At 39.7% G+C, this 20,310-nt stretch overlaps 1 protein-coding gene across 1 annotated transcript in view; it reads left to right on the forward strand.

Annotated features, from left to right (window-relative positions):
* The window catches only part of nsmfb (NMDA receptor synaptonuclear signaling and neuronal migration factor b), a 68,176-nt gene that overhangs the window by 7,598 nt on the left and 40,268 nt on the right, over nt 1-20,310 (forward strand). Inside the window, exons 2-5 of the mRNA XM_026186942.2 lie at nt 10,172-10,233; nt 15,739-16,503; nt 16,666-16,738; nt 17,850-17,855. Of these exons, the coding sequence (XP_026042727.1) occupies nt 10,172-10,233; nt 15,739-16,503; nt 16,666-16,738; nt 17,850-17,855 (906 nt within the window). The remainder of the gene's footprint in view (nt 1-10,171; nt 10,234-15,738; nt 16,504-16,665; nt 16,739-17,849; nt 17,856-20,310) is intronic.

Raw genomic sequence — 20,310 nt, forward strand, 5'->3', positions numbered from 1 at the left:
CAATATTACCAAAGTTTACCATAAGGCAGCATATAAAGTATTTTCTTGCTTTCAGGTTTTAGTCAAATGTTAGTCTTTTCATTTGTTTCCCCACTTTTTTCCTGTTTCAAAATCAAACACCGGTTTGTGAGAAGATTATCTTCTTTTTTTAATAGGCATTGGTTTTGCATTGGCATTGGCTAATTTGCCAGTTGTATGTTAAAAATGTTCGTATTTTAATATTCAAAAATGTTTTTGCCCAAAACATATGTGCACTGCATGTCAGTAAAAATACTATGCAAATATTGATGTCCTTGACTGCTGAATAAACACTAACTGATTATATCTCTTGTACTTTATCAACGCAGTATCTAAAAACTTTGCACCGTAGTGGTTAAAATCTCATTCTAATAAGAGTTAAAAGCGCATTCAGTTATTAGGTTTATAGGGTTATTGAATTATGGTTAACGGTTGGTAGAATTGTTTTTAACATTATCTGCCAATTACATCTGCCACCCTTCTCCAAATCTGTGCCCCTACCTGGCCCCCCCAACAAAAATTTTCTAGACACGCCACTGGGTTCAGCTATAACCAAATGTTAAGTGTTTGCGTTCCTTTATCACTCAGCAGTTGCCAAGACTAGATAGTGAATCCAAACTAGGAAATAATTAAAAACAGAGCAGTGAACATTAATAAAAAAAATGTTCTCATATTGAGATTAAATTTAGACAATTATAGCACATTAAAGTCAGGGATATTTAAATACTCTTTGTTTGGGGATGCTTAAGACTTGTATGTTTCATTCAAGTTTTTAAGACTGATAATTACAGTCCTGCCAGACTGTGTCATATATGTGGCAGAAAATAACATGCCTGTTTTCAAGGGGGAAAAAAACTCTGGGATAGGTCATGGATGATTGCTACTCACACTCTGTGTTGTAAATGGTCATTAAGTCTTCAGTAACCTTTGCTGACCTTCATCGGGTAGAAGGAATTGGAATATCAGTGAATCAGGGCCATACTCCACCCCACTCCACACTCTCCTGTTAATGGTTACTGAGCTATAATTGACCTTTAATTAAACAGAGCAGAGGTCAAACAGAAATGGATTATGAGCAGATGATGCAGGGTTCTTCAGTTTACTTCAGCACCAAGAATGTGAAACTATCCATAGTTTGTTTTAGAATGTTTGTGAATTGTGTTTGGGGGTTTTGGGAGCATCTTGAAAATCAAGTTGGTGACGAGGCTGGGGAGAATGGGATGGAAAGTGAGTTTTGAAAGCCACAAAACTCATAACCTGGCCAATCTCCAGAGAAATATATTATGGTCATTTAGTGCTTAAGGGCAATAAACCTCTTACCTGGTGCCCCTTTAATGAAAAACCAATAACTGCCCAGTAAGTCCTTGGAGCAATGGAAAAAAATTTCACCCCGTGTGAACCTGAGACTGCTCTGGTTAACCGTAGCATCCCGCCTTGTGTCTCTTTAGATTTTACACTTTACAATTTGTTTTTTTTTTTTCATGCCCTATTGTAAATCTCCTGGGAGATAGGGTAATTGCCTGACTCCTGGCCTTTGGAGTGCAGCAGAGCAAATGTCTCCTAATGAAGTCATCTGCCATTACCAGCCAGCCTTCATAGTGTGTGCTTTGCACAGACATGAGGCAAACACGGACACAGAGAAGTAACAGTGAACACAGGTCAAATTGGCATTGTATAAATTTAGAGTAGTGCCCACACTCTGCACCACTACTTTGTTTTGTTCTTTTTTCTGCTATCAATTTGAATAATCATTTAATTCATTTCCGTAATAAATTCATAAATCAATTTTAATTATACAGTACCAAATCACAACAACAGTGCCTCAAGGTGCTTTATATTGTAAGGTAGACCCTACAATACATACAAACAAAAACTCAACAAACATATGACCCCTTATGAGCAAGAACTGCTGTTTAATAGAGGACTATATGGAATAAATAACAATAAAACTTAAAAAGATGAATTTCCTCACAAAAATAAAGTCAGTAAACTAAACTCCCATTCATACATGAAGAAATTCGCTCATTCATATTACTTTGTAGGTGATGTGAGGACATTCTAGGGCCTAGTTTCCTAGGCAACCCTTCAATCTATTTACCACCCTGTCATATGTCAATCAACTGTATCTTTTGTTCTTATTGGTAGGTATTTCAATTGACCACTTTGGGAAAACTACCCATTTCACACTGCAAGTGTTGCATAGTTCCTGAATGTCACTGACATTTTACAATGTTGCTGCTAATTGCTTCCTGTGTCAAAATTCTTACATCAAAACTGAACCAGTCTAATTTTTTTACCTACCCATCTCCAGTTAGAGCTATAGTAGGGTTTGCATGCATGTAAGATTCACTCCCATTTTATAGAGTATGTGCCATATGCCGTATATGTGACATTTTAGTTTACACTGTTATGTATGTATGATTTAATCTTTCCTTGTTTTCGGAGTTACCTCAGTGGCAGCTGTTCCCAGTCCCTTGGTTGATGAGGTAAGATGTAGAAAGGGGCGGAGCAAGCCTATATGGAGACCTGCAAAATGGGTCATACCGCAGGAATTCGTTATGGTAGTTTCAGTTAGGTGTTTGTGTGTTTTACCCCTTTTTGTGCTTTTGTGGGCTGATCAGCCACTATTTAAGTTTCCCGTTTGTCTCATTTAGGTAGTTCAGTTTGTTTGAGTTAGTAGTATTTTTTGTTGTCAGCTTGTGAGTAGAGTTCTGGTACTTCGACCTCTTTTATGGGCCCAAGATTTAGATTTTTCTTTATAATTTAACCAAGTTTTTTGGGGGGGTTAAATAAAAACCTTTTTTTGGACTTTAACTTGTGCCTGACTTTCCTTCACTGCTTGTTCCATCACACCATGGGAGTAGCATCCTTTCTAGAGTACATGCAATCCCTATATATTAGCTGAGAAATTGATATGTAGTAGTTCCAACTTTTCCCAAACAGTTGATTCAGTTCATCTGGATGCAACGTTTCCATTGGGAAAGTTTCTGACCATGATGCTTGAGCATGCATCAAGACATTTGCAACTTTTGTTTTCATCCATTTCAAGTACATCACTAAATGAACTGTAAATTTCCTAAGACATAATTATTTTTCACTTGTATTACAGCAGTGTACTATTGCTGTTCTGTTGTGATGAGATGCACTGAGGTAGAGTAACTGAATTATTACCTTTTCTGAACTAAAACTGTTAAAGAGGCCAAAGAAGAGTTTTGATCAGTGGGGCTGTGATAACCTTCTCATCTGCTGAACATGTTGGAGCACCATCAGGTAACCCAGTGAAGCCTCCTGCTGCCTAAAACAGCATCAGACACTCATTTAATCATTTTTACCTCTGTGAGGATGAAAACTTTGCTGTTGTGGAGTTAAGGCATTCTGCCAGAAATCTAATTCTTTTCCCTGTTACGACTTTTCAACAAGGTCCCAGCAGGACAGCAACGTGAAAACAAAGTGTGCCAACCATCATCATTTTTATTTATTTAATGGACCGCGTAGCTGAAGAATACGAAAGAGAAGAGGAGATGTAGGAAAAGCGATATAAAACTAAAAAAGGGCACAAAGAATAGAGCAGAAAAAAGGACAAGCAATGATAACAGTACTAAGAAGGCTGGGAGATATCTTTGCTTTATTCTATTATCTTGACTATTAATGGTCTTGTTTGTGAATTTCACCATCCTGCTATTTGATGTAAACACTTCCCCAGGCATCTGTAAGCTTTGCTTTTTTTCATATGCATAGTCCTCCAATTCCTTCACAAAGAAGGAGGCCTAGAATATGACCAAATTCTAATATCAACTCCTTTCCAGATCATCTGTCTCCCGGCTGTCCCCTACCCCCACTCCTTTTTTAATAGTCTTTCTTTACATATTATGCCTCTGTTCTTCATTACACTTCCCACCCTCATCCCAACTTTATATTTTGGTTTTATAAACACATTTACAGCTTGTTGGCTCTTTTCAAGCCACAGTGAGAGGATTAATACTATGATGTATAATTCACAAGCTAGAAATCTCTGACACATTATTATAACTGTTGTTTCAGAGACCTCTGGAGTTATAAAAAATATCTATTGCCAAGATAAAGCTTCTCTGGTAATCACTTTGGCCTGAGGGGTGTGTGCTAATGTAATACATTAGTGTGTTTCTTTGTCTGAATCTTCCTTATTAACACCCGACTACAGAAAGACAGATTCTAAAGATATGGCTTAAATTCAGCTAAAAACATTAATTTTGACACCAGTTAAACTCTCCATAAAAATGTTAATTAAAAGATTATTATAGTTTAATAATAAATGTGTAACTGTAAATATTAGCAGCCATAGTATAAGATATTGTCTGTAAACCACTAGTTTTCATTGTCCAGTGATGTTTCAAAAATCTTTTCATGTGTGTTGTAAGCCTTGAGTTGGTTAAAAAAAAAAAAAGGAAAATCAAAAACTGACTTCTATTTTTTAATGGTGAAGGAACAACTTATCCCAGAATGCATTGCAAATCCCAGACTTCACCACAAACTTGCATTCCCCAAGTCATCTGATGTTTGCGGGAATGTTTGCGTAAACCTTAACATGGTAGGAGTGACCAATCAAATCCCTCGCTGTTTCATTTGGTGCAGTAGTTCTTTTCAATGAGTAAAACCTTTTTTGTTGTTGTTGATACAGACACCTAAAGACTTGTGGTTTCTGCAAGAGTGCATGCCATTGTTTTTTTCAGTTTGGATAGTTCCAATATTATCGCTCATAGCAAAATCCATATAGCAAATATAAATGGGGTTTTTACTTCTTACTCCTGGAACCTCTATGGAGTCTACTTGCTGGTTTTTAGAGCCCCCGAGAGCAGCCAGTTGGCTTTTCTACCTTTAAAACCCGCCTTCCAGCCAAATGGCTTTTAGCTAGGCTTTAGCTTCAGCCAAGTGGAAGCTAAATTGGCTAGTCATTCATATGTAAATTAGGTTGTTACCTGAGAATTCTGGAGGGGAGTAGGGGTGTGTGAATGATTGCTAATTTCTAACTGCCAACTGCCTCTTTGTTTGTCGGGGGGGGGGGAGCTGCTAAAAGCTGTGAACTTCCTTTTGTGTTCGTCTTGATGCATTCTCAATCATCCAGGGAAATAAATCTCCAAAAGTCACCAACTTGGAGTGTTTCAGTTTGCCATCTTAGGGAGAAATCAACACACATGGGTGTATGTCCTTTGTTGCTGAGATTTATTGATAAAAACAGTACAAAAAACCAACCATTTGTACACATATTTACAAATAATAATAAAAAGTGAGTGAGTACATTTCAACATTTTCAGCAATCACTCACAATCCTGGCACTGCCATGGTATCTGTAGTCTGCATTTACCACATGTGTATCTGTAGCCAAACGGAAGAAGACCGTCTATATTCTTAGCAGCATGCACAGCGTGGTTCAGACTGATAACACTACCAAAAGGAAGCCAAACACTGTCACCCTTTACAACAAAACAAAGTGTGGCGTGGATGTGATGGACCAGATGGTTCGGGAGTACACTGTCCGCAGAGGAACACGGCGCTGGCCAGTTGCCGTGTTTTATAACATGATTGACATGGCAGCACTGAATGCACATGTGCTGTATCAAGCATGCACCGGGACGAAGGAAAGACGGGTGGACTTCCTGGTGGAGCTTGCAAGAGAGTTGGCTCACTCTCATGTAGCTGGGAAGAAGGCAAGAAAAGAACAGTTGCTTTGGACACAACCCTCCACACCTAGCCCTGGAAAAAAGCCATGTGTCAGGTCAAACACAAATGCAAGAACAATCATGCCACTGTGTGATGTGTTCACTGCTAAAGATACACATGTGGTAAATGCAGACTACAGATACCATGGCAGTGCCAGGATTGTGAGTGATTGCTGAAAATGTTGAAATGTACTCACTCACTTTTTATTATTATTTGTAAATATGTGTACAAATGGTTGGTTTTTTGTACTGTTTTTATCAATAAATCTCAGCAACAAAGGAAATACACCCATGTGTGTTGATTTCTCCCTAAGATGGCAAACTGAAACACTCCAAGTTGGTGACTTTTGGAGATTTATTTCCCTGGATGATTGAGAATGCATCAAGACGAACACAAAAGGAAGTTCACAGCTTTTAGCAGCTCCCCCACCCCCTCATTCACACACCCCCACTCCCCTCCAGAATTCCCAGGTAATAACCTAATTTACATATGAATGACTAGCCAATTTAGCTTCCACTTGGCTGAAGCTAAAGCCTAGCTAAAAGCCTACCAGCCATTTGGCTAGAAGGCGGGTTTTTAAAGGTAGAAAGGTAGAAGCCTGGCCGGCGGGTGTTAACTTCTATATTATTCAGTTCAGATGAGTTCAGTTTTATTTATAGAGTGACAGATTTCAACAACAGTTGCCTCTATTTTACGAGAACGTAAAATAATATAGAGAAAACCCCAACAATCATATGACCCCTTATGGCAGTCCATTATTATCATTTTAAATTATATTTAAATTTGCTAAATAGCTAACATAGTTAGCTAACAAAATTTCTCACCTAACTATGTGTCAGTGATTCACAACTTTTCGGTGAAGTGGTTTATATTCCAACATAGGCCATTAAAAGTAAAAGTTATTTATATTCTATGACTGTAAATGATATTTCATGATATTTCCAGACTTCAACAAACTGTTCCTTCTCTCTTTGACCTTTGACCTTGACTTTGTAATACGTGAATGTTCTTGTGATTCCTGTGGGAAACACTGCAGTACAATTTTCATGATCAGTATAATCATGACAGTGAATTCTAATAGTTTATACCAATCTCAGCTTGAATGAACTTCTGTGCACTGCTGACAGAAAGTGCTGCTGTGTTTTCACATCCTCCTTCTCTCAGCACAGCATATGGCATTTTTATTGGGGGGAGTGCACACAGTCAAGCAGATAGATCACAGATGATTGCATTTTCTTCCTCGTGCCGTCCTTTGCCTTCTCCTCCTTCTCTATATCAGCCAGGGTAGGAGGGGGTTTTCACGAGGAGCACTGCACGTGCTGCCTCATATTTAATTACTTAGGCATGTAGGCTAAAGCAACACAACAATTCCATTTCACTGCAGCCCCCTGAGATTTTATCCCTGTGTACAAAGCATGTTGCATGTGTGTGTGTGTTGCGTACCCTATTTATTTCTCTGCCTGCTGTTCCACATGGAGACTCTGAGCATGGGAGACCTGGTGTGTGTATCTGTGTTTGCAGATGGCAGGAATGCCAGGTCGGAGTGAGTGGGAGGAGAGTGATTATAGGCTGTGTTGCTTCTTTATAGGTGTGTTTGAGGGTAGCCTATATCTTTTATAAGATTGTTATCATATTGTATTTGTATGTGGGTGTTTTACATTATAGAACAACTGCTGATCTTACTGTGTATGCACCAACTAAGAGTCTCACTTGCTTGCAGGATATTATGATTGAAACATATAGCTGAAGTGAAGACTTTTTCTTCTTCTTCTTTTTAAATTGACCATAGCAATAGCTCAGGTAGGCCATTAAATCTAGCTCAGTTCCAATACTGGCAGATCAAGCCATCTTTGTTCAAGCATGCATCACCTGATGCCTCAGTTGATTGTCTTCTATCCAGCTGGCAAATCTCTAATGTGTAATCACACATTACAGAGCATCTGCAAACCACTCTGCAACCCACCTCTACCCCAATGCTTCCTCCCTGTATCTGACATAATCAGTGTAGGATTTGTTGTTGTGGATGTTTTATTGTGGAAAGATACAGACCTCTCCCTGACTCTTTCCTTTTTCTTTTTTTCCCCGTCTTCTAAAGATATAAAATGTCAATACAAAAATATAACATTATAATCTGTAATTTCACAGTCCACACAAATTTTTGGTATCATTTAAGTAGTTATATGTCTAAAAAGACAAATGATGTTGCTTTACATTTGTAAAGCACAAATAGTGAAAAAATATGCAAAGCTGAAAATAAAGGTGCAGTATTCTTTTTAAAAAATATATTATATCACATAAAATACTTTGATGAACCCACTCCTTCCTGCTGTGTTAGACTAAATCAGTCCTTTGGGTTGTCTTCGTTGCCTGCTCTGTTCTGTGATGGGTTTTGCTCTTCATGCCTTTTACGTTCCATTATTGCACACTGAAGGTGGGAAAGTCTCAGTAAAGAGTTATACCACCGTATATAAATTACTGCAGGTGGAACTAGCAATCTTCTCTTGGCAATAGAGTTGTTAACGCTAGTGTATTTTCAGTTTAAACTATGAATAATTGTGTGACTTATCCTCAAACAAAGGAATTTCAAGCCAAACAGGTTAATACATACCATATAGTGAAGCATTGTGCTGGTGTACTGTGGAGACGTTTTTTGGCTGTGGGAACTGGAACTGAATGCAAGCAATGTACGGAGACATCCTTGATGATAATCTGTTTCAGAGCACCAAAAGGACGACGACCCTAAACACACAGCCAAGATAACAAAGTAGTGGTTTCGGGAAAACTCTGTCAATGTCCTTGAGTCGCTTCAGCCAGACCCAGAGTGGAAGCCAACTGAACATCTATGGAGAAATCTGAAAATGGCTGTGCACTGACCCTCCCCATCCAAGTTGATGAAGCTTGAGAGGTTCTGCAAAGAAGAATGGGAAAAACTGCCTGAAAATGGATGTGCCTAGTTTGTATCATACAGAAAGGCTTGAGGCTGTAATTGCTGTCAAAGTACTTCGATAAAGTACTGAGCAACGACTGAATGCTTCTATGCATTAGCATTCATATTACACATTTCAGCCCACTTTTTTATTGTCATTATGGGGTTTTGTGTGTAGATTTTAAAATGAAAAATGAATGTAACTGTTTTTGAATAAGGCTGTAAGCATGGCAAAATGTGTGACATGATGCACTGCATATCCTTGTGTACAATATACCCTACATACAGAAAGTATGCTGACAAGATGGTGGCTCAGTGGTTTGCACAGCAAAAGACACCTGAGGTTAAACACTGGCCAAGACCCTTTCAATGTGAAGTTTACATGTTGTCCCTATGCTTGCACAGATTTCCTTGAGGATTTGTGATCTCTCCCATCATTAAAAAAAACATGCCGTATAAAGGTGTCCTTGACCGTAGAGGTGGCATTGGTCCCTGGGTCCTGCATGTTTCCCACAGCTAATTCTGAGGATGTGTTAAATACAGAGAGTGAATTTCCCTGTGGGGATTAATAAAGGATAAGTTAATTTATACAGTACAAAGGTTGACTGACCCCATTATTTGCTAGAATAAGAGTTTCTTTTCTTTTCTTTTTTAATTAGCAAGGCATGAAGGCCTTTTGAATCATAGATATGGTTAGTGAGCTAATTGCACTCAATCAAGACTGTTCCTCATTTCAGAGGTAGTAGATTGAACTGCTGTGACTTTTTCTCTTCTGCAGACCCACCCACACTCAGCTATATATGTATGGCAGGAACATTCCTCAATGTTCCTGCCATATGGATGTTTTATGCCATACACATGATTGAATTTATTTCCTGTTTTTCTGGATGGCAAAAGCAACGACACCGTCCTCTGTGTAGGGCAGGGGAGATGGATAAGCTTTGTCATGAAAGAAAACTAGAGCAAATTTATGAATTTGTTTGTCTTTAAATCTTTATATATTTCACTTATTTTCATGTAACATAATTATAATAAAATAGAAAGTGAACGTAATGTGTGAGAAAAATACTAAAGTAGTTACTTACATGAATCAATCATATTGATATATAAGACATATTGAGCCACTGACCACCGAAAGGATATGAAAGCAATTAAAATGGTTATTAAAATTGGAAAATCTTCGTATAAATGTCAGTTCATTTCCATTTCAATATTTTAGTAAGCTATAAAAATATGTAATAGAAAGCTTTCATTCTTTTTCCCTTCCCGACTTTAGCCAAGATCAGCCTGTAACTGTGTTGAGTGATGGCAGATAGCGAGTATGGATTCAGGACATTAACAGCTCCTCTCACAGAGTGCTGTGGTGATGTAACCTACTTGCAGTGAAGAGGGCCTTAGAGAGAAAAAGCTCAGACAGCCTGTTTAGGTGGAGAGAATCCTGTGAAATGTTTGTGAGTCACTTTGCTATGTTTGACAGCAACAGTTGTGCAAAATAGCTCAGAGTGAAGTCTTGCACTTGTGTCTCTACAGAGCAGCCAGAGCATTTGGAGAATACCTGTCCAATACCAATCCAGAGAACCGCAACGGAGCAGGTAGGTGGCACACTTAGTAGTCCTACAACAATACTATATCAGTATTAGAGCAATATAGTATTTAGTCGGAAATATCAGTTTCTCCGGCTTCACACGTATTTCCTACTCCCAAAAATACCTTAAAATATTTCTGTGTGAAATATTGGCCTGTGACATGTCGGATAATCAGTTATTAAAATATTTTAAAAATGCTGATGTTTATGTAATAAACGCTCAGCTTCAGGGTGCAGTCACACCACAACAGCAATGTTTCACAGGTTATCCCCAAAACCATAAGTATTTGATCACCCTAAAATCAGCTGCAGCGAACTATACTGTCACCTGGTAAGTGCTGAAAAATTGGAATTGGAAATTGGGCAAGTGTAAGGCTCTGAACAATTTTGACAGGGGCCAACCTGTGAGAGCAGGGTGACTGGTTCAGAAAATCAGCACGTATTGTGGGTGGTTCCCAGAATGCAGTGGTTAAAGCTTACCAGAAGTGGCTGCAGACCATGTGGACAAGTTCAAGGCATCAGTGTTCCTTGATGGCAGTGGCTTCTTGAAGGACATGTATGGTATGGCATAAGGAACTTGACAGAGAACTGACTCCAGATTGCTCTATCCTGCTGCTCGATTCCGTTGTGAATCCTGATACTACAGGACACCATCCAAGGTCTTCTAAAGTCCATACCTCAACAATTCTAAGCAGGATATCTTAATGTTGCAGATTACTGATATATCTGCAAGTTCTTCCCCCCTGCTGTTGGCAAGTGCTGTTCATAGAGGATTATCATATTGTAGGGTTTTTACTTTAACATGTAAAGCACTGTAAGATGACTATTTTTGTAAACTGATTATGAAAAAACAAAACTGAATTGGTAATGTAATTGAGGATTTATATTTTCAGTAGTAATTTATATTTGTTAGCATGCTCTTTTTAGTGCAAATATGTGGAATACATAAAGTAGCAGAAAACATGACAATTGAGATGGGGCTGAAGTTAGGTGCAAAGTGGCCTGCAGATACGCAGCATCTGTGGGCAGGCTAAAACAGGATTGTGTGCTTGCCAATTGGGAAGGGTCTGGAAGGGTATCAAGCGAGCTATCAGATGCACTGAGACCAGCTTACCTACTGGGATTGTGGTTGAGCCTAACTTAGTAACCTACTCAGTCTAATACTATGCTCAGTTTAATTATATCCTGGAAAAGCTGTTGTGACTAACTAGCACTTCCCTTTCCCCTACCTTTGCAATATCGCTTTTCTGTGTATGATTTCAACTTTATAAAAGGGAATCTTACAAATCTGTTTGCTTTCCACTCAGTTTTTCTTCAGTATAACTTAGTAAGTAAAGTACAGTAAAATTTTATTTATAAAGCACCTTTCAAGATAAAAATCAAAAAGTGCTTCACAGAAGCTAAAACCTAAAAATAAAAATCAACCAAAAGCAAGTTTAAAAAGATGAGTCTTTAGCTGTTTTTTAAAAGCGACCACGGAGTCCACAGATCTCAGGCTCAAAGGGAGAGAGTTCCACAATCTGGGGGCCACAGTTACAAAAGCTTTGTTGCCTTTTGTTTTCAGCCTCATGTGTAGGATAACCAGCAAGCCCTAGTCACATTACCTCAGGGACCTGCTGGTAATGTATGGATGTAAAAGTTCACTTATACAGGGAGTGCAGAATTATTAGGCAAGTTGTATTTTTGAGGAATAATTTTATTATTGAACAACAACCATGTTCTCAATGAACCCAAAAAACACATTAATATCAAAGCTGAATGTTTTTGGAAGTAGTTTTTAGTTTGTTTTTAGTTTTAGCTATTTTAGGGGGATATCTGTGTGTGCAGGTGACTATTACTGTGCATAATTATTAGGCAACTTAACAAAAAACAAATATATACCCATTTCAATTATTTATTTTTACCAGTGAAACCAATATAACATCTCCACATTCACAAATATACATTTCTGACATTCAAAAACAAAACAAAAACAAATCAGCGACCAATATAGCCACCTTTCTTTGCAAGGACACTCAAAAGCCTGCCATCCATGGATTCTGTCAGTGTTTTGATCTGTTCACCATCAACATTGCGTGCAGCAGCAACCACAGCCTCCCAGACACTGTTCAGAGAGGTGTACTGTTTTCCCTCCTTGTAAATCTCACATTTGATGATGGACCACAGGTTCTCAATGGGGTTCCGATCAGGTGAACAAGGTGGCCATGTCATTAGTTTTTCTTCTTTTATACCCTTTCTTGCCAGCCATGCTGTGGAGTACTTGGACGCGTGTGATGGAGCATTGTCCTGCATGAAAATCATGTTTTTCTTGAAGGATGCAGACTTCTTCCTGTACCACTGCTTGAAGAAGGTGTCTTCCAGGAACTGGCAGTAGGACTGGGAGTTGAGCTTGACTTCATCCTCAACCCGAAAAGGCCCCACAAGCTCATCTTTGATGATACCAGCCCAAACCAGTACTCCACCTCCACCTTGCTGGCGTCTGAGTCAGACTGGAGCTCTCTGCCCTTTACCAATCCAGCCACGGGCCCATCCATCTGGCCCATCAAGACTCACTCTCATTTCATCAGTCCATAAAACCTTAGAAAAATCAGTCTTGAGATATTTCTTGGCCCAGTCTCGACGTTTCAGCTTGTGTGTCTTGTTCAGTGGTGGTCGTCTTTCAGCCTTTCTTACCTTGGCCATGTCTCTGAGTATTGCACACCTTGTGCTTTTGGGCACTCCAGTGATGTTGCAGCTCTGAAATATGGCCAAACTGGTGGCAAGTGGCATCTTGGCAGCTGCACGCTTGACTTTTCTCAGTTCATGGGCAGTTATTTTGCGCCTTGGTTTTTCCACACGCTTCTTGCGACCCTGTTGACTATTTTGAATGAAACGCTTGATTGTTCGATGATCACGCTTCAGAAGCTTTGCAATTTTGAGATTGCTGCATCCGTCTGCAAGATATCTCACTATTTTTGACTTTTCTGAGCCTGTCAAGTCCTTCTTTTGACCCATTTTGCCAAAGGGAAGGACGTTGCCTAATAATTATGCACACCTGATATAGGGTGTTGATGTCATTAGACCACACCCCTTCTCATTACAGCGATGCACATCACTTAATATGCTTAATTGGTAGTAGGCTTTCGAGCCTATACAGCTTGGAGTAAGACAACATGCATGAAGAGGATAATGTGGACAAAATACTCATTTGCCTAATAATTCTGCACTATATATGTTGGCGTTTGTCTATGCAGAGCCCTGAAAGTCAAGGTCAAAACCTTAAAGTGGATTCTGAATTTATCGGGGAGCCAGTGCAGCTGAATCAGCAGGGGTGTGACATGGGAGTACTTGGAGGACTTGGTCAGAAGCTTTGCAGCAGCGTTCTGAACAACTTGCAGATGCTCCAAAGAGGCTTTACATAAACAACTAAGCAAAAAATTACAATAATCCAGACGAGATGAAACAAATGCATGAATGACAATTTCTAATTTGGAGCGCGATACAATGGGACTCAGCTTAGCAGTGTTTCTCAAGTGATAAAAACAGGAGCGAACCAGAGATTTTACATGGGCATCCAAAGTCAGACCTGAGTCAATAGTAACACCAAGGTTCCTGATAGACGGTTTGGCAAATGTAGCAAGTGGACCCAAGTTTTCCATAACACTAGGTACAAAATGTTTAGGAGCACAAACAAGGACTTCAGTCTTCTCCTCATTTAGTTGAAGAAAGTTTACAGCCATCCAACCTCTAATGGAGTCTATGCACTTATGCAAAATCTGTAGCTTGGAAACATCATGGGGCTTAAAGGAGATATATAACTGAATATCATCTGCATAGCAGTGATACGAAATGTCCTTAAAAGTGCTCAATAAGTGTTGAAGAGGAAGTAAATACAGCAAGAACAATAAAGGCCCCAAAACTGAACCTTGTGGCACACCATAGGCAAGAAAAGTAGAAGAGGAACTGTACTTAAAGGTAGCCGCAGAAAAGGATCGTTCATGCAAATAGGATTCAAACCAGGCCAAAGCAGCCCCTGATATACCCGCCCAGTGTCTCAGCCTATCTAGCAGAATATGATGGTCCACAGTATCAAAGGCGGAGGTCAGGTCCAACATCAACAGAACGGAGCATTCTCCTGCATCACATCTCATCAAAATGTCGTTGGAGACTCTAAGAAGTGTAGTTTCAGTAGAGTGAGCTCTACGAAAGCCAGATTGGAATTTATCCAGAATGCTGTATTCTAGAACAGCTATAAGCTTTTCTAAAATCTTAGCAATGAACGGTAATTTTGAAATTGGTCTGTAGCTACTAAGAAGAGAAGCATCAAGCTTAGGTTTTTTTAACAGTGGGTGAATGACAGCATTCTTACAATAAACAGGGACCTGACCAGAAACCAGTGAGGTATTGATAATTGTGAGCACACAGGGACCAATAGACCAAAAAGACATTTTTAAATAAAAATCCAGGTAAAATATCCAGAGAGCAGGAGGACGCTTTCATCGAATTAACTAACTATAACAGCTCTGGTAAGGACACAGGTAAAAATCTTCCTAAAATTACAGGCCTAGCTTGAGTTGGAGCAGATAAGAGAGACACAGAAGGAGAGATATTGTTCCTCACGTTACTGACATTTTCAACGAAGAAAGAAAGAAATTTTTCACAATCTTCATTTGATGAATTTGGGACAGCAGGTGGAGCAGGAGTAACAATATCACTAATGGTGTTGAATAGTACCATAGATAGAAGGTTACCTCTGCTCTTAGACACTAAGTCTGAGAAATACGCAGCCCTCGCATCTCGAAGTGAAGTGTTAAAAGGGACTAAAAGGTCCTTTAAATGAAGGAGATGGACATGCAAAACGCTCAACCTTACAGCGGCAACGCTTTGAGAGGCGAATGGTGTCATTTATCCAGGGAGACGACTTTGAAACCGGAGCTAGTCTTGTTTAGACAGGACAAACATTGTCTAAAATAGAAAGACAATGATTATTAAAAATATTTGTTAAAAAAATGAACATCGTTATAAGGAGATAAAACTAAATTAAAGGCATCGGGAAATTATCACTATACCCATACTTATTTATCCACAGGACACACAAAATGAAAAACTAGCAAGTCCCATCAGATTACACTTGCTTTCAAGCCTGCAGCATTGCAACCATTTATACAGTGAGAAGAACTATTCATCCTTCATGATCCTACAGGACAACTGGGCTTCTTGGACTGTACCGGCTCATCCATTTCTGAATCTTTCATCTTTCCGCTATTTGTTTTTTTTCCATCACTATGCCACCTCTCTATTTTCCTCATGTGCTCACAAAAGCTTTGCAGCTAGTAAATGTTTACCACTCTGCTGCCAGAGCTACAAATCCCAAAGAGACACAAGCAAGCTCCCTGTTAACTCTATTTACATAGAAAGCATTTATCTGATGTCCGTTTATGAAAGCTATATAGAAAACAGACAGCATGATTTATCTCTCACTTGCTATGTTTTCTTGTTAATTTTGCTTCATCCCCTTTCTCTTTATCCCCAGATCATCTACTGTCTGAAACTTTCTCTGGCCAGGACTCTCCAGACGTCAGTCACTTGCATAACAACAATCTGCCACCACAGAGCCGTTGTTTATCCATAGCTAAACCCGCCCAGTCCAGCCAGTCTAATCCCAGCACTAACCCACAGTCTCAATCTCAAGTCAACACTCTCCAGGCTCAAGCATCACTTGGCCCCTCCAAACGGCGACTCTCTGCCGAACGCAGTCTTTCCATAGAGGACCCACCTGCTGCCAGGGGTTCACAGGGGCCTGTTGCTGTGAAGCCAGCTAGGGTGTACACAATCACCAGGGAAGGCGGGATGACCCTCGGGGGCCGTGGCAGTGAGGAGAGCCTGGAGTTGGAGGTGCTGAAGGGCTCCCGGGAGCAGCCTCTCTCACAGAGCACTTCTGCTGCCAGTCATGGCCTATCCTGCACCAGCCAACCAACCGCCTCAGCTGCCCGTGGCAGCCATCACCGTAGCAGCCATCACCGCAGTAACCAACATCATGCCCAGCAGCATCACGGAGGCCCAACGTCATCATCGCAGCCGCTGCAGAGCTCAGGTAGCGCTGGCAACATTCGTGATTGGGGAATGAGGAGAGGTGGGTCGCGGGATGACTACACCCCAGACTGCGTTGCCTGCATTCGGGCTCCATGCCAAAGTCAGCGCTCCCTGGACCTAGATACCTCACCCCGAGATGGAGGGAAGCAACGCAAAAAACTGGAGAGAATGTACAGCGAGGACAGAGCATCTACAGATGACAGGGGTATAAAACTAAATGTGAAGGTTTAAACGAATAAACAAACTGAGCCTAAATTTAAACACGTTCTCACCATGTTTTTATTCACCTCCACTGCTATTTGTAAGGCCTGTGTTTGAATGTAATGCTCACTGACACACACCTTCCTTTTCTTATTTGTGTTTGCAGAGGACAATCCTAACAGCTGGTTCCCCAAAGAGAATATGTTCAGCTTTCAGACAGCCACCACCACCATGCAGGCGTGAGTATGGCATGGAAATCCACCTTCACTCCCACTCTGTGCATCACAGCATCTCGCTGCCATGTTGGCAGGATACGGCCCCAGTCTTTTCCTTCCAAGAGACAAATGTAACATTCTAATACAAAGTCTTAATGAGCTTTCACACCTTTATGCTCGTTGGTTTTATTAATATAGGAAGCCACTTTGACATTTTTTTTAGAAATAAGCAGTTGCCCATAAAAAAACTGGATGTTTTAGATCTGTACTGGTAGAAGCACAGTTTAGTAATTTTAACAACATGGTCCAACAAGTGTCCCAGTAAACAATGATACCAGCTGAATGGAACGCACCTGTTTCCAGTGTTGTGCATAGTACTTGTTCCTCTAAATTGAGCAGCCAAGAGTCTTTGAAATCAACACATTTAGAAAGCTGGAAATGTGTTGGTCTAGATCGTGTACGTGCCTTAACCAAGACACACATACACGCAGACACACAACTCCGTTCCAGTCTTGCTGACAGGTTAATTATCACCTATCACCCTGACCTTATAATTATGACTCTCAAACAGACAAAGCGCACCCACCATGATCTTTTTTTCCCTTCTTCTCTCCCACACTCCCTCTTTGCTATCCATATGTCTCACCTTCCTTTCCCCATCTGTTTCCGACTGCCTGTGTCCGTATTAGAGTCAAACTGATATATGGGTCTGACTCTCGCTTTTGATTTAAATGGCAGGCTGAATGATGGATATATCACAGTTTAACTGACTACACATTATTGACTACACATTAAACTAAGTGTTTGGTTATAGCCAGTCCTTGAGAACCAACTGGTGAGATATTTTGGTACACTTTAGATGTACATACATGTACATATTTCATCAGTCATCATCTCCTCTTCCTCACTTCTTTCAATGTGCATGTCATATTTGAATCCCAGTCCCTGCTCACTTATTTATAGGTAGGATTCTTCCATTTTGTCTCTCCTGAAAATGAGAACTGGAACATAAATCTCACTCCAAAATTTGGGTATGTGGAGTATTTGGCTGGCCCTATTGCTAACTTCTCTTTCATTTTTGTCTCCTCTTCTTCCTCTCCACACTGTGTGGCGGCCTTCCAAACCACGACTGTAGAATATCGTGAGTAAATCTTTCAAACACCCCCACTGTTCTTCCTTGTTGCTTTTTCTTTTTTTCTTGCTATGCCAGTTAGGTAACTCGCATTGAACTCTGTTCCTCATGTGGCTTTGTGCTAGTCAGTCTACTGTGTCCTTATTCCCCCAACCTCGATGTCTGCTGGATGGGATGTCAATATGTGGATGTAAGATTAAAGGCAAGGAAGGTTTGGTAGGAATGAAAAGTAGGTCATGCCAAGCATTATTTAAATAGCAACAATTCTTTGTTGAAATGAACTCCTTTGATATATTTCTGATAAAGACAGTGTAGCAGTGGTGACTTGACTACCAAAGTTACGTCTGAAAACTAAAACCATGAACTCAAAGCTGTTTTCTTGTGCATAAGTCTATAGATAAATCTTAGTAATGCTGTTTAACCCTCTGAGGTCTGAGTCGTACAGCAACCCTAAAAGGTCAAATGCATAGCAACTTAAGAAAACAATGGCAAATAGAAAAAAGCTGAATAAAACACATAAGAAAAAGGAAAAACACAACATAAGCTCACAAAAAAATAGCTCACAAAACACAGCGGAGGCTTTTTTGGGGAGACAATACTATAGAAAACTTGCAGAGATAAGTTAGCTATAGCTAACTAGCTATAAGCAGTGAACAGCTAATAGCAGACGTGTTTTTACAGTGTTTTATAAATCATGTGATTAAATCACACGTCACCTGCCTCTTTTGTCCCTCACAACACCAATGAAACCTTTGTTTCATTCTTGTAATGTCTCAGTGCAGTCCTTTGCACATTTTGCTTCCTGTCCCTTCCATAGCTATACTGTCACATTCATATCTCCACGAAAACACTTTGGTTGTTTTATAAGATTTTTTTTTTTTTACTCTATGAAACTACACCTGCCTCCTGCTAAAAGATAGTGTAAACTGTATTTTAGCAGGCTGTCAGCTTTTAAATATTGTGATGATGGTTTCAGAGTAAGAACCAGATTATAATGTGTGGTTTCAAAGAGGTTAAGGTGAGAACAGTTCGGTGACCCAGCTTGAGGCTTCAAAAATGGGAATTCAAAAACAAGAAGGGTTGGTGGCAACATCCAGCTAGTCTAAGAGTGGGCATTTGATTTTCCCAAGGGGTCACAATTAGGATCTACTTGTAACATCTACTATTACCATTAGTGGTTTATAAAGGGATAACATTTCCAATAAAATTACTATTGAGCAGAATTGGACTGAATATATCCGTAGCAGTCCCAGTTTCTCATTTCTCTTTGGGAAAATTATTTTCCTGGCCCCAGCAATCTATGGTCACATCACTATGTTCTGCAAAAACAGTTGTCTAGTCAGTATCTAACACCATTACTTACATACAGGGGATGTGACTGTGAATCACTTATCTTTAAAGGAATTTAAAGGAATTTAATAAAGGGACATGAGCGTTTTCATACATTATGTGTTTGAACAAGCAGTAATCTAAACTGCAATGTGACCAATCAACGACCAGGTGATAATTTTAGTCTTTTTTTTTTAATAAGGTTGATCACACATGTGATATCCGTTCTTGCTGGTGTCAAAAGTAGACTGTACGGCTTTACTGTAAAGAAAGATAAACAAGAGTCTCTAAGGCTTTTTGGTTGCTAATGATTCCATCTATTAAGGTAAACTGGGAACTCCTATTAAACTTAGATTACTGGACTTGGTTGATCAAACTCTGGAAACAACATTTTTCCCAAGTTTCTTGGTAAACTTTTAAGGTGACCATGCATCATGTGAGACATGATGAAATTCTAGATCATACACTTTTTCAAATGTTTGCTAACTCTCATTTGCAACTACCAATCTAGCTGTCAGCAAACATAAAGCCGCCCCCAGTACTGCTTAAGTTTCAATACTTTAATATCTTCAGATCTTTAGTATTATAACTTATCTTCTCATATTTAACTCTCTAAGGTCTAAGTCACCATCATCAGCAAATAACCCAAACCTTAACTCAGAATATGTAGGTCACTTTTGCTTTTAGTGTTTTCACCTTTGATGGCTTAGACTTCACAGGCTTAAGCTTATGTAAACCACTGTTTGAAACTATAAAACCGCATGTGCCTACTGCCAAAGACAGTGAAAAATCTGTTTTTCTTCTTCTCTCTCTGCTGGCTGCTTGATAAATTTGGCAGAAAATTTAAAGGATTGCTTTATCGCACAATAGAGGAAGTAGGCTGTCAGCTTTTAAATATACTTGTGATAGCAGATGGTGGAAGGAGGGACAGGCTGAAGGAAACATCTCTTCCAGCCTGTTTGTTTTTGCAGTGAGAAGGAACAAAACGTGAGTGAATTCACGAGGGGAAAAAATTCTGCAATAGCAATGCAGAGAGCTTTTGGATAATAATCAGACTCCAGTGAATTCAGCCTCATGTTTTGTCATCCCAGGGCTCATCAGCTGCCTGCCTGTCTGTCTGTCCGTTGGTGAAAAC

The sequence above is a fragment of the Astatotilapia calliptera genome, chromosome 12 (assembly GCF_964374335.1).
Source record: "Astatotilapia calliptera chromosome 12, fAstCal68.1, whole genome shotgun sequence".
NCBI classification, from domain to species: Eukaryota; Metazoa; Chordata; class Actinopteri; order Cichliformes; family Cichlidae; genus Astatotilapia; species Astatotilapia calliptera.